The 14,158-nt window shown below is 55.6% G+C and overlaps 1 protein-coding gene and 1 long non-coding RNA gene across 2 annotated transcripts; both read right to left on the reverse strand.

Annotated features, from left to right (window-relative positions):
• Nucleotides 1–287: 287 nt before the first annotated feature.
• LOC106730265 lies at nt 288–7,325 on the reverse strand. The gene is made up of 2 exons (XR_004320207.1): nt 3,406–7,325; nt 288–3,141 (listed from the first exon to the last, which is right to left on the reverse strand). It is a non-coding gene; the product is annotated as an uncharacterized LOC106730265 (long non-coding RNA).
• Nucleotides 7,326–8,164: 839 nt separating this feature from the next.
• On the reverse strand, nt 8,165–12,928 carry COPS9 (COP9 signalosome subunit 9). The gene is made up of 3 exons (XM_032480688.1): nt 12,778–12,928; nt 10,672–10,744; nt 8,165–8,436 (listed from the first exon to the last, which is right to left on the reverse strand). The coding sequence occupies exons 1-3, from the start codon at nt 12,838–12,840 to the stop codon at nt 8,399–8,401; spliced, it is 174 nt and encodes a 57-aa protein (XP_032336579.1). The 5' UTR covers nt 12,841–12,928; the 3' UTR covers nt 8,165–8,398.
• Between the last annotated feature and the right edge of the window lie 1,230 nt (nt 12,929–14,158).

Genomic DNA, 14,158 nt, shown 5'->3' on the forward strand with positions numbered 1-14,158 from the left:
GGTTTTTGGAAAGTCAGACATACACTTCCAATATGACCCAGCAATTCTAAAGTATTTAACCAAGAGAGATGAAAACATGTTTGCAAAAAGACTTGTACATAATGTCCATACCAACTTTATACGTAGTATCCAAAACCTGAAAACCATTCAAATGTCCTTGGCAGATGAGTGGCTAAAAACTTGAGGGGTGAGGGTAGAGCTCAGTGGTAGAGTACATGCTTAGCACGCACAAGGTCCTGGGTTCCATCCCAGTACCTCTATTAAAATAAACAAACAAACAAAGCTAATCACCCAACAAACATTTTTTTAATTAGACATTAAAATAAAAACTGATATATCCATAAAATGACATAGTGCTCAGCAACAGAAAAGAACCAGCTATTGATCGCTGAACCACTGATTAGTAAAAAAGAATGTACTGTACTGATTAATGACTGTATCATGGTTGAATATTAAAAACACTCTCTCAGCAAAATACGCCAGATGCAAAAGGCTACGATCTCATTTGTATGAGATGCTAGAACAGCAGAACTATGCTACGTTCCACAGAGGTCAGAGGCTGCAGGCGGGGAGGCCTGGCTGCAAAAGGAACAGGAGGGCGTGTTTTGGGTCTGAGGGGAAGGGAAATGTCCAATGCCTTGTATGTGACAGAAGTCACATGGATGCCTGTATCTGTCAACACATCGCCTGCACACTTGAAATGAGCACTGCATGTAAACTACACCTTGATAAAGTCAGTTAAAAAGAAATAGCCTCTTGAAAATCCTGTTTTTCTGCCTTGTGAACAGAGCAAGAGAAGCTTTTCCCTCAATTAGGTTGTTGAATATGCACATCTGGAGCAGGACAAAATTATAACTCGATCCGCTTTATTTTTCCATAGATCACAATCTCAGGTTTTAACAACGCTTTTGCCTTTTGTTTCCAGGCGTGAGAGCCAGAAGTTCCCAGACCAAGCACACCTGGGCTACCACCCTTCCTCTCGTCTATGACTGGGGACAATGCCCTTTATTAGCAACTAGACTTTGGAACCAAAGTGCACGCAGAGGCTAACTCATCGATGAAGTGCTCCTCCCTGCCGCAGGCACTTCATCTCAGTACAAGCTAGGGCCCACACACGTTACTGGTTAACAGTCCCCAAAAGTGTAGTCAAAGCCACATGGCCATACGCTCCAAGTAACAAAACAAAAAACCTGGCAGTGAAAAGCTAGCTGGGAGGACAGTGGCCAGCCCCCGCATGGGTGGGGCTCCAGCTCAGACCTGCACCTCATTTTACCACTTACTTCTTCCAACCACTCGGCACGGCAGGTGTTACTATATTTTTCTTTTTAAAACTCTTTTGGACTGAACTTTGCACCACCACCCCCAATTCATATACTGAAGTCCTAACCCCCACGGTGACTGTATGTGGAGACGGGGACTTGAAGGAAGAAATTAAGGCTAAATGAAGTCATTAGGGTGGGGCCCTAATGCAATAGGACGGTGTCCCTTTAAGAGGAGGAGACACCAGGGGAACATGCACAGGGAAGAGGTCCCGTGAGGACACGGAGAGAAGACGGTCTGCGCGCCAAGGGGAGCAGTCTCAGCAGAAACCAGCCCTGCCAGCACCTGGTCCTGGACTCCCAGCCTCCACAAGTGTGAGAACACTAACCTCTGTTGTTTAAGTCCTCGGGCGTGTGGTTGTCTGCTACAGCAGCCCGAGCAGAACTAACTTTTCTTTTTAAGAACTGTATTGAGGTACAATTTACATACAACCAGACGCACAGATCCTAAGTGCTCACTCTGAAGAGTGCTGACAGTTAAGGGCAACCACGTGACTATCAACCACAGACGAGACAGGAAAATCCATCACCCCAGAAGTTCCTTCCTCACTTCCAGTCAATTCCACCTGCTACGCACCTCCACTTTCTGACTTGCATCCCCCGGCGGAGCTTCGTCTGCACTCGGACTTCACATAAATGCAACCATAATCATGGGCTCTCGTGTCTGGGCGCTCTCTTTCAGCACTACGGTTTCAAGATGCACCCACGCTGCTGTGTGCGCCTGTACCCCATGTCATCCTGCCGGCACAACACAGCTTGTTCCCTCTCCACTGGGGGCACTTGGGTCAGAGGCCAGTTTGAGGCTGTTATAGAGGCGGCTGTTAAATGTTCTTGTACAAGTGTTTTTGTTTGGGGGTTTTGGGTTTTTTCTCTTTCGGTGCACACGCATTCCCTTTACTTAGGCAAATACCTAAAAGCGGAATTTGCAAGAGAATGATCTATAAGAAAGACGTAGGCTGAACTTTTTAAGACACTGCCCACTTGTTTCCCGTGGTGGGCAGCCCCTACTGCCCCACCCCAGAGGAGGTTCCAGAGGAGGCTCCACAACCTAGAGGGCATCTTCTGTCTGTAGTTTGACTCTAGACACTGGTCATCAATTCCGTGAGAAATGACACCGCGTGTCATCTCCCTGATGGCCGAGTATCTTGCCAGGCGCTCGCTGGCCATCTGCAGGTCTCCGTGTACAAACTTTCCACTCCCATCGTTTGCCCACATCTTCATTAGACTGCCTGTGTTGTGCTGCTGATTTGTACTTCTCTACATTTTCTGAATGAAGCCTTTGCAGCCACGTGTACCTGTGACACGCCTCCGTCCACAGCTTGACTTGTCCTCAAAGGCACCTTTGCTGAGCAGACATTTTTCATTTTTTCTTGATTTGGGTTTCTTTGTAAACTTTATCTGTGCAGATGGGAAATGGAGGCAGGGAAGTTATCTGTTGACGAAAATTCAACTCTCAAGAAGAAAAAGGGGAATTTTATTCAAGGCAAACTGAGGATTCTAAGCCCGGAAGCAGATTCTCAGAAAGCTCTGGGACTGGTCCACCTGTCAGAAGCTGAAGGCACAGCCGCACACATTTCTGAGACAAGGGTCGTACATCAAAACAACACACTGACATTTTACACAGAGGTCCCCGCACACACAGTCCAGGTGAGCAGTGCAGGGCGAGCAGCAAGCAGCCAGGCCCCTTCAGCTGGGAGAGAACACTATTTCTTAAAAAAGTTACGTTGCTCGCATCACAGGAAAGAAAAAAAGTGCTGTTTATGGTGGAGCAGGCCTTCCCAGCCTTGAGTTCTCGCCAACGTGACGCAGAAGCACGTGAACGCTAGGGGGAGGGGAGGAGGCCCAGACAGATGTTATGGTTACTTTTTTCTTGTCCTGCCTTAAAATATAAATTTTATTTCATCAAATCAAAATTCCTGCGGGTCACACATCTTAGAAGGTAGAACAGTGAACTGGGCCCGAGTGTCCTCAGCAAGGACTCCAGGACAAAGGCTGCCCCGCCCACCCTCGGAGGGTCAGTCCGGGCAGGTCCTGTCACCCCTGTGACCCTCAGTTTACTCATCTGCAAACCAAGCATGCTACTCACCGCTCTGGAACATCCTGAGGGCTCGGTGGGATATAAATGCTGGGCTCAAAGCTGTCTTTCAATCAAAGGCATCTTTTGGGATTATGATGATGATCAGCAGGATGCTAAGTAAAGAAAAATACAGCCAACTGTTCCAAATGTTCTTTTCATAGCAGGTTTCGTGGTTTTCCCACCTCGGCAAGGGTTCCAGCAGGTTCTTTCAACATTTATTTAACTGCACTGGGCACAGCTGGGGACAGAAGTGAGCCTTCCAAGTGACAGGATAAATTAAGTCTCAGCAAAATTAATTTTAAAATTCAAAGAGTCAAAGGAAAAAAACAAAGCAAAACAAAACCAACAGCACCGTCCAGGGACTGTCAGCGGGAGCGGTCACCCTGGGTCCCACACAGGCCCCTCCCCAGGAAGACTCAGCCCACTGACCCCAGTGACCCTCGGATGGTATGGAGTCCTCTCTTAACTGTCACGATGAGGCCAACCCTCAGCTGAGCAGGAAACCGACCCGGCAGGCAGGCTCCAGCTGCAGACAGACGCCCCCTCTGATGGCCCAGCAGGCCTCCCTCCAGGCAGACGCCTGCCCAGTCGCAGGGCTCGGCCAGGCCCTCCGCTGACAGGCTCTCCCAGCTCAGGGCTTCAGCCAGGGAATCAGTGTCTCCTTTAGAATTAATGGCCCTTGACCTTGAAGGCCAGGCCTTCCCTCTCTGCTTCAGCTGCAAACGGGGAACCAAAGAAAACTGAACAAGGCCTAAGCTTGGGGCAGACCCAGGAGTCTGGAAGGAAAGCCTGAGCGCGGCCCTCCACCCCAGCACCCCCTCACTGCTGCTGGGGACCCCCTCGCCCACCCTGCTGGCCACCCACCCTCCTCCCACCTCCGGGCCCTGCACACCCTGGGCCGCATCCCTCCCCCAACCCATGCTCCTTCTCCTACACTGAAGGCGCTCACCTCCACAGCTGCCTCCAGACTGGGGCTCCCCCGGCCTGCCCGCCCCACGCCCGCCAGCGTCCTCTTGTTCTGCCCAGTTCCCAGTCGTCATCCACGCCGCATTGTTTCCAGAAAGACCGAGACATCCCACGGTGACCCCCTCCCCACGGGCAGTCTTTCTTTCTTAAAGCTTTGCCCTCCAGTGAGTCAAGCGCTGTCCTGACGCCGTGACTGACACTCGATCAACTTCCTGATTCTGAGCACATGCGAGCACCTCCTGGACACCTGCACTGGCTCTGGGAACCGTCCCTTCAGTACCCTGTGTCCACCATTGTCCACGTGTCGCTTCTTGTACCACTTTGCGGAAGTTCTCAACACTGGCAAATACTAATCCTTCAGCCTTCTGTCTGCGACCCAGGTGTCCCGCACTCCTTCCAAACCTGCCACTTGCCTCCCGGCTTTGTTCATGGCCCCTGAGAGAACGCAGCCCTCGACCAAGGACCAGGGGCTGCGCCTCCCTGCCTCCCAGATGCTGAGTGACCTGGGGCAGATCTCTTGTGCAATGAGAGGGCAGTGTCTCCCCAAGGACAGGAACTGAAGGAAGCGGAGACAGCCAAGTGCAGAGGACACGGCAGTTGCTGGGACTCCTGACGCACACACACCCCCAGCAGCCGGCGTGCAGAGCGCTGCGCTGCGGTGTGCAGGGCCGTCCTGAATTAACCAGCTGACTCCCCTCCCACCCAAGGGGAAGGTGTCAGTGCCACCCCGTCTCACAGGCTCTGACTTCAGGAGCCCCCAAGACCACCCAAGGGAACTCAAGCTCCAGGGACCCTGCTCATCACGGCCCTGAATGGAGAGCTCCCTCTCTCCCGCCTCTCCCTCTCCCCGTCTCGTTTAGGCCCATGTGCAGTCGGGATGTTTGGGGGGGGTGGTCTTATTCTGTGCGGCCTGTCTGGCCCAGGGGAGGCCTGGCCTGTCCGCTTCTGGGGTCTCTGAACTGAGGGTCTCCCAGGGCAGCATCTCTCTGGCCAGGTGCGACCCGAGAACAAATCGCAGCAGAGTCCCCGCCTTTCCCTGGGCGATTCCTGAGACCCGGGCCCTCCCCACCCAGCCAGCCTGCCTTCGAGGCCCCAGGCCCCCGCCTGAGATGCCTGGAGCCGCGAGGCACGCGGCGTGGGGCCCTGGCTGGTGCTCAGCACCTCTCGGGCTGGCCTTCTCCCCTCCCAGCAGCACCACGTTGGATACACCGTCGTCTGTTTGCATTTAACACACTGAGCGCCTCCCGTGTGGCAGACACTCTGCCCGACTGCGGAGACAAAGGGACCGGCTGTCCCTCTGGTGCGGTCATCCTGCAGGTCAGCTGACTGTCCTGGATGTCACCACCCCGCCCCTCCAGAGGACACGCTCTCTGACTACGGAGCACTCACTGTTTCCACAGAATCGCAGTCCCTCAGACGTTACACAGCAGGGGTAAAAGCCACTAAAGCCACCCTCACGAGCAGTCTGCTCTGTGACCTGCCAGAGTACGATTCACACAGCACCCGGGCACCTGAAAGACCCCTCAGCGCCCTCGGTGCGGCTGTGGCCACTCAGGGCTGGCCTGGGCTCGGCGCCAGGGGCGGACGGGGACCCCGAGGCCTCAGGATGCCGGCGGAGAAGCCGCCCGCCCCGTGAGCCTGTCCCGGGAGGGGCTCGGGCCGCTGCTCTGCGCTGGGACCTGATCCCCTGAGACCCCTCGGGCTCCAGGAGCCAGAGGGAAGGCCCGGCCCCGGGAGGCCCGCCTCTGGCGTCCTGAGAGACAAAGGGGCTTTCACTTCAACACCCCTTTCAGCGCTTTCTCTTCCTGGCTCCACTCAGAGGCCAGTGTTGCTTCCCTAAAAATGCGGTTTGTTTTGAAAGCGCCCCTAGCCCAGCTGCCCAGGGTTTGTCCAAGAATCCAGAGGCCTGCCTCCTCTCCTGAGCAGTTTCCTGAGCCCCAGTGAAGGCTGCAAGCACCTTTCTGCTCAAACAGGCGGCCAGTGCAAAGACTGCCCATGAGATGAGTGCCTTCCCTGTCCAGGAAGTCGAAATCCAAGGGCAGGAAAGGAGACAGTTCCTTCAAAGGCCTGGACTGAAGTCCTCAAACACAGCTCAAAACATCTCAAGAGTTTTATTCCACAGTTATCTCCCCAAACCCAAAAACTCAAGAGCCAAACCCCATGTGACCCACGTGCTTGATCACATGGTTAGAAAGGGCTCCTCCCTTCGTTAGGGTCTCACTTCCAAGAACCAGCAGCCTAACAAGGACCCAAGCACCTCAGCCTGGCAGGCGGCGGACAACACTCTCCAAGCCCCCATCAAGGCCACCAAGCTGTAGTCGTCCACCTCTTTGTGCCTTCCTCTTTGTAGAAAAGGTCCCTCCCCAACTCTGTGAGGTTTGAGCGAACACTGCTGATGGCTCCTGGTGACGGGCTGAATGCAAGGACAATGTGGGGCCACCGCCCATCAGAGCTGTAGCCATGCCCTTCACATCGCAGTGCAGGAGCCGCGGGGCTCTATTACTGTAAACCCCAGCTGTCGATGGCTGCAGGTAACCACCTGATTGCTCAAGAATTCACCCTAGTGCCTAGCTGTTCCCCATGGAATCTCCTGGGCCTGGTCTGAGGAACCCTGAGGAAACCGTAAAAACCAGTCATAACTTAACCTCGAACACCAGCGGGGAGGAACGCCGCTCTCTGAAGTCGGCCTGTGCGCAGCTCGCCTGCTGCAGGGCCTGTCACCGGCCTGCTGAGCTGAGCTGAGTATGACACAGAAGCAGCCTCGACCCCCACCCAGGACAGAGCTTTAGACGTTTACCCTAACCTGGGCTTCCCAGGGATGCTGCCTCGTTTCAGCCCCCCTGAACCCGCTGGTCCTCCCTCCCAGGGCCGAGCTCCGTCAGGACAGGCGCAGTGCGAGGCTACCAGATACCTACTTGGCACTCACAAGAAAACAGGCCAAGGTGATGTCTCATTCTGTTTAAAATCTCACCTGGTTCAGTGAAGACGTCTTTCAGACAGGCCACCATGGCGCTCCGCTCAGCGAGCTCTCACGGTGGAGTCGCACATCCCGATTCATCGACCAAGTGGCTCTCCTTAACTCCGACCTAGGGATGGCTGAAGTCACCGGCCTGGGCCCTTCCTGGCAGAGGAACATCCTTCACTTTGAGATGGACATGCAAGAGTAATCTTAATGTTTACAGTCATTATCAACTGCTGAGCTGGACCAGTAAGAAACTTAAAAAAACCTTAGGGGAGGAAGGTACAGCTCAGTGGTAGAGTGCATGCCTAGTATGTTTAAGATCCTGGGTTAAATCCTCAGTACCTCCATCAAATAAATAAATAAATAAACAAACAAACCCTTTTCACTTTCAGGTGTCATACTCTCCCTGGAAATGGATAAACGTACACATTTCTCAGGTAGAAGGCATCTCTTTCAGCGTCATTACCAAGTTGCCGGGACCCTCTGAGCCTCAGCTGTTGGGACAGCGGCTGCTCTGACTTCGGGCAGGAGAAGAACACGAGGCCCCACGACGGGGGGGACACCTGTGCCCTGGGGGAGTGATGGGATCAAGGTAAGGTCTCACAGGCGCTCCCAGGATGCCCACCTGCACGATGCATGCTGCTTCCTGGTCTAAGACAAACACCGCCGTAGCAAACCGTGAGCCGTCAGTTACTTAAGGCCACACGTCGCAAAGAGTGCACCAGGCGTGTCCACGTGGGACGTGTTTCTCTTGGCACACCAGCACACGTGCAGCACAGGCACACAGAGACCTCTCGGGATTGTAAAAGCCACTCAAAAATGCAAGAATTAAAGTCACCCTGCAAGTGATGACATCACTTTTCTTTAATTGAAGTTAAGGACAGAGGCTGGTCATGTTCAGAGAGCAACAGGCCCACCCAGATGTTAAAATTGTCCTCCTCTTTCTTGGTCAGCCATCTCCTAACTTCAAGTCATTTCCACAAGTTCTCTGGAACCATCTGAAACTGTCCTTTGAGGAGATCCACCACACCACCAGGGGACAAGGGCTTGACCAGACGCACGGCCGGACACACGTCACTGGATGTCATCATCATCAAAGAGGTCTTCAAAATCTACAAAAGTGCACAAACCAGAGACTGGTAGGGCGCATGGGGCAAGCAGCTGAGGAAAAGCTTTAAAATGAGTTACTTGGTCATTCGAGGGAAAATTAAAGAAAAAACAGTGAAGGACTTTTCCCAGGACAGACTCAATTCTAACCAACTGGAGCTCATGCAGTCCAAGGGGACAGAGGAGCCTAGAGTCCACCTGTAATCTTGTTCCTACTTTGATGACAATCTTGAGACAATGCATGAAGGAGCACTCTGGAGCACGTGGGCAAGCCCCTCAGAGCCGTGCCCGCCCCCTCTCCCGCCCACGCCCACGTGGAGGTGAGGCTACAGCCTCATGGCTGGCAGCAGTGGTGAGGATAAAAAGGCAGACGGTGGGCAGGAGAAAGGTGGTGAGGGTAGAGCCATGTGAGGATGACTCGCTCTAAGGGAGTCTGACCACCAGCTAAGACTGCGAAACAGCCTGAGCCCCTTTCCCACTGGAAGGAGTTCACGGTACACTGTCTCCTGCGAGGTGGGGGGTCAAAGCCAAACTCACGGTCATTTTGTCCTTCTGTTTACTTCTTTGCATATTTTCTAAATTCCCACCGCGGGCATGTGTTACTTGCACAGTGGGAAAAGGAAAACTAAAACTCTGTTCATGCGTACTGTGCACTGAGAGCGTGCGGAGTAAACAATGAACCAGAAAGAGGACAGGCCGGCCACAGGGGGCAGCAGCCCCGCTCACGCCCCCGTCCCTGCTTTGCCCCAGGCACCTTCTGCCCTGCACAGGGCCCTGGCTCCCCCGCCCCATGCCTGTCCCACCAGGGCCAGCCTTCTCTGGCCGCTTGGCCTCGCCTGCAGCCTGAAGCTTGGCCCCCCTCTCCCCAGCTAACACCCCTCACCTGCAGGGCCAGCTCCTGAGATCTCCCCTCTGATGCGCCCGAGAATAACATGCCCACCTGTCAGCCACCCCGTCTAACGCTCCACTGTTTTGCAAAACAGTGAGTGAAGAGAGGGGCCTGGCTCAGGGCTAGCACCCCACTGCCCAGGTGACAACAGGCCATGGAACCTATCTGTTCAGTGAGTAAGAAGGACTCGGGAGAAGCCATGATCAAAAGCCACAGGCTCTCTCGCAGGAACAGCTCCCCACACGCGTGGGCCGTCACAACCTGCCGGACGCAGAGGGAGAAGCTCAGTGCTCACCTGGCAGAGCAGCCTGGGCCCCTCTCACAGACGCTTTGTCAGAATGACAGGGTTGCTGTTGGAAATCACCCTAGACCATGGCCAGCTGTCTCTAAGCCCACAGGCTGACAGAGGATAAGTGGGGCTTCCAAGGAGAGCATCAAAGTGTAAGTGGATGGTGCAGGGTTAGGGCCGCAGGGCCGCCCGGGTCAGCGGGCACCTCTGTACACTGTTGTCCCCTAGAGAACTGAAGAAACGCTACCAGTGCCCAGGGCTCAACCGTCACCTCCCTCGGTTCTGTCCACGTTGGCAGCAGCCAGGACACCGCCTGGGGAGCATGGCTGGGCCCGGGGACTGCTCCTCAGCAAGCAGCCTGGCCTCTTTTCAGGCAACGACTGGCTGATGAGAAGCCAGATAAACAACAGGGGCTCGGATTTCAGTGGGGTTTGGGTTCATTAAACCCAACGCGGCAAGATAACATCCTCGCTGCCACTAATGAGTGACAGAAGTTCTCTGTAGTGGCAGGCCCCTGGGTGAAAGAGGATGGCAAAGCAGAAAGCACCACTTACTTCTCCCAAGAAAACCATCCTGTGTTTCTACCTAGGATGTAACCCATGGTAAGGATTAATCTGATCTGCCGGAACAAGGCCCTGAGAAATCAGACGGGAACAAGGGAAATATCCCCTCAAACATGTATGAAAATTTCCTCTACAGTTAGTTTTTCACCGTTGATGTGGCAGAACTCCACCCATGTTCTTGTAATTAGCATTAAACTCTGAAACACGAATGGTTCCTGGCTTCAGAGAGAAGACCAGATCTGCTACAGTCTCAGGTGTGCAGGTGCGAGTCCACCGCTCACATTCAAAAACCGAAATGAAAACTGGGAGCTTTTCCCTCCTCAAAGACAGGGCTGCCCATTTACACAGACTGCACCGCGTTCCAAGAACAGCACGGGATTCGGGCTTCGGGCTTCAATGGCCTAAGATCCAAGTCATTCATGTCACAAAGTTGCTCCACTGCATAACTTGTGGAGGAAACACAGATTGAAACCAGCACCCCTAATCCTGGCATCCTTACCATTAAAAAAGTCTGCATGAACTGCCTTTTCATTGGCTGCCAAGTCCATCAGGAGCCCGGTGCTGCCTCCTGCCTGGGGAAGGAAAGTAAGGTTACGTCAGTCAGCTGTGTTTCTGGAGAGAACCAGGCTCCACACCGCTCCCCAGCAGAAGTGTCAGGTCAGAGACAAACTTTAGTTCCAGGGGAAGGAAGTGGGTGGGAGTAGGAATAGGGAGGCAGCATTCTAAGGAATTATTCTGAAGTTCTTCTCAGGTCTCATGTTCTTAGATTCCTCCCTGCCTTTTAAACAGAACCCTGTCATCGCCGCGAACAGCACCACTTCTCCATGAACCTTGAGAAGAGGCTCTAATTCCCCGCTGGGCGTTGACACAGAGGCCCCCAAACACATGCAAGACTGAGCCTGATGACCTCTCTGCTCTGGGCTGCTCCCTACTTCTAAGGATTAAACCATTTCCCTTAACAAACTGACCTGCTGACCTGGGGTTCTGGTGGGGGTGCCAGCACAGGGCTTCCCACAGCCACAACTCTACCACAATGCCACCGCCCAAGCTTGGCAACCTGATGAAGTCTGAGTCTCTCAGAATCGCTCGGTGACGGCTCAGTGAAGGCTTGATGACGCTGCCTCTGGTGGCAGCGCCCTGGACAGCTGGCCACAGGTCCTGCTGTTACTCTGTCTCCCAACATCCCCGCAGCCCTCTCTGCTCACACCGTTGATCACCTCCTGCGCCCTTTCACGACTGCTCTTAGTAAGCAGGATCCTGGGACCCCTCTTCTTTTCAGACTCCCTCCCCTCTCCCCATCCCCACAGTGAGCCATTGGGATTCCACCGGCAACACACTGGGTGGAGACATACTGAGTGGAGTTTGTCGCTACTCCCACCTGTAGGTGCTGCCTTCACTCAGACCCTCTTCAAGTCTCCTGTTGCCCTGTTCCACTCTCTCACCCCCAAACCCTCCACAGTGACCTGCTAGGAGCCAGTCAGAGCCCATCACTGCCGCTGTAAAGCCCTCCAGTGACCCCACACTTGCCAGAGACGGCAGGGCTGTAGCCCAGGACTGAGAAGCAGGGGTGAGTGGAGTGCCTCAGGAGTGGGGTGCACAGAGCCCACCGGTCCCAGCACCGCCACAGGCCGCTTGACGCCTGCCCTGCCACGCCACCGTCTCCAGCTCCATCCCCCCCGCCCCCGTTGGTCAGGCACCTTCAGGCCCGCGGTGTCGACCCACAGACCCCCTTCATGAAGGACTCGCTCCTGGCAGGCCTTCCCTCTGCCCCACCCTGTCCACCTGGCAGACGCCAGCTCTGCCTTCGGCACCTGGCTGCAGTCAGCTGCTTCAAGCCTCTGCTGGGCCGCCCCGAAGCCCAGAGGGCTTCTATCAACTCCCACGGCCAACCTCCTACTACACTTGTATCTGCAACCAGCCGCTCCCGGCTACAGCACGATCTCCACGGCCCTCGGACCGGGTCTGAGCCCAGCTCTGAGGAGACGAGGAGGCCCTGATTCGGGGGGCTGGCCAGGCACTCCCGCCTGGCCGGGGGGTTACCAGCCCACAGACCCAACAGCTGGCAGGGCCGCCCTGTGACCGCAGGGCGGAGGGAGACAAGACGCCGGGCGGCTCCCCGCCGCCGTCCCCCCGCGGGGGAGAAGCCGACACCCGGCCCCACGGCCGGCCGCCGCTCCTCTCCCCGCTGCCGTCTGTCGGCCGGTGTCGTCCCCCCTCCTCCCAGAGAGGTGCTTTACGACCCCCACAGCCCGGCAGCTCGCGGCCCAGGGCGGGGCCCATTGCCTCCGCGTCGCCTGACGCGAGCTCAGCCCGGCCCGGGGTCCCCCGCGCTCCGCCGCGGGCGCGGCCTCTACCCGGGGAGAGACACCGCCCTCCCGAGCCGCCCGCCCTGCAGGCCGCGGGCACCGAGGCTCACGCGACCCCGGCCCGCAGGCACCCGGCGTCACCTCGCCGGGTCTGAGCCCCCGTTCCCTCTCCTCAGGCAGGAGTCGCCGCGAGGGCGCGCAGGGCCGCGCAGGCCGCCGCCCTCTCCCGCCCCACACCCGGCGCGCGCCCGAGAGCTGCCCTGACTCCGCTCCCGCCAGGCCCGCGGCCACCCGCCTACCTCGTCCAGGTCCACGTAGGGCCCGGCGCCCTCCGGGAACATCTCGTCCACCGCCGGCTTCATCTCTGCCTGAGGCCCCGGCGTCCCCGACCCACTTCCGGCCCGCCGACCGCCTCTTCCGGTGCACGCCCCGCTGTGGCAAATCTAGACGCGGGAGGACGGCCGACTCTATGGTTTCCTCTTCGCCCTCTCGCCGGTCTAGACTCCGGAGGACCTCCAACTCTATGGTCCCCTCAGGCTATTAGTAGGCGGGCAGGAGCCCGCGGTTCTGACTGTCCTGATCCTGGCTGCCCCCGGTCCTGGGTGCCCCTGGTCCTGACTGTTCCCGGTCCTGGCTGCCCCCGGTCCTGGCTGCCCCCAGTACTGACTGACCCCGGTCCTGGCTGCCCCTGGTCCTGGCTGCCCCCAGTACTGACTGACCCCGGTCCTGGCTGCCCCCGGTCCTGGCTGCCCCCAGTACTGACTGACCCCGGTCCTGGCTGCCCCCGGTCCTGACTGCCCCCGGTCCTGGCTGCCCCCGGTCCTGGCTGCCCCCGGTACTGACTGACCCCGGTCCTGGCTGCCCCCAGTACTGACTGACCCCGGTCCTGGCTGGGGTGGACAGCCTCTCCGCCTGCCTGTCAACACGCAAGGGAAGCTGTTCGCTGACTTCATTGTGACTGGCCCTAAGGACCTGGCACAGACAGGTGCCCAAGAAATACCCAATAAAGAATGTTAGCAGTCAACAGAGTGAAAAGGCAACCCACAGAATGGGAGAAAATATTTGAAAATCATATATCTGATAAGGGGTTAATATCCAGAATGCGTAGATAATCCTAAAAATCAACAGCAAAAACCAAGCAGCCTAATTTAAAAAATCAGCAAAGGACTTGAGTAGACATTTCTCAAAACAGTTATATAAATGGCCAGTAAACCCATGAAAAGATGCTCAACAGTCACCGATCTTTAGAAAAATGCAAACCACACCACCAGGAGCTACCACGGCACACCCATCAGGGTGGCCACCACCAAAACCTCCGGTTAGTAGCAAATGTTGGTAGGGAGACCGGAACTCTTGTGCACTGTTGGTCGGAAGGTAAAGCGGTGCAGCTGTTGTTGAAAACAGCACAGAAGTTCCTTAAAATTAAACGTGGACTTACTGTGTGATCTGGTAAATCCACTTCTGGGCATGTATCCAAAGGAACTGAAAGCAGGGTCTCGAGGACATATTTGTATACTTACGTTCACAGCAACATTTGTCACAACAGCCAAAATGTAGAAGCGATTCAGGTAGACATCCGGCAACATCTGAATAGTTAAGCCAAATGTGGTCCATCCATACAATCGAGTATTATTCTGCCTTTAGAAGGAAGGAAGTCTGACACCGGCTACAAAATGGATC

The sequence above is a fragment of the Camelus ferus genome, chromosome 5 (genome assembly GCF_009834535.1).
Source record: "Camelus ferus isolate YT-003-E chromosome 5, BCGSAC_Cfer_1.0, whole genome shotgun sequence".
Classification (NCBI taxonomy): Eukaryota; Metazoa; Chordata; class Mammalia; order Artiodactyla; family Camelidae; genus Camelus; species Camelus ferus.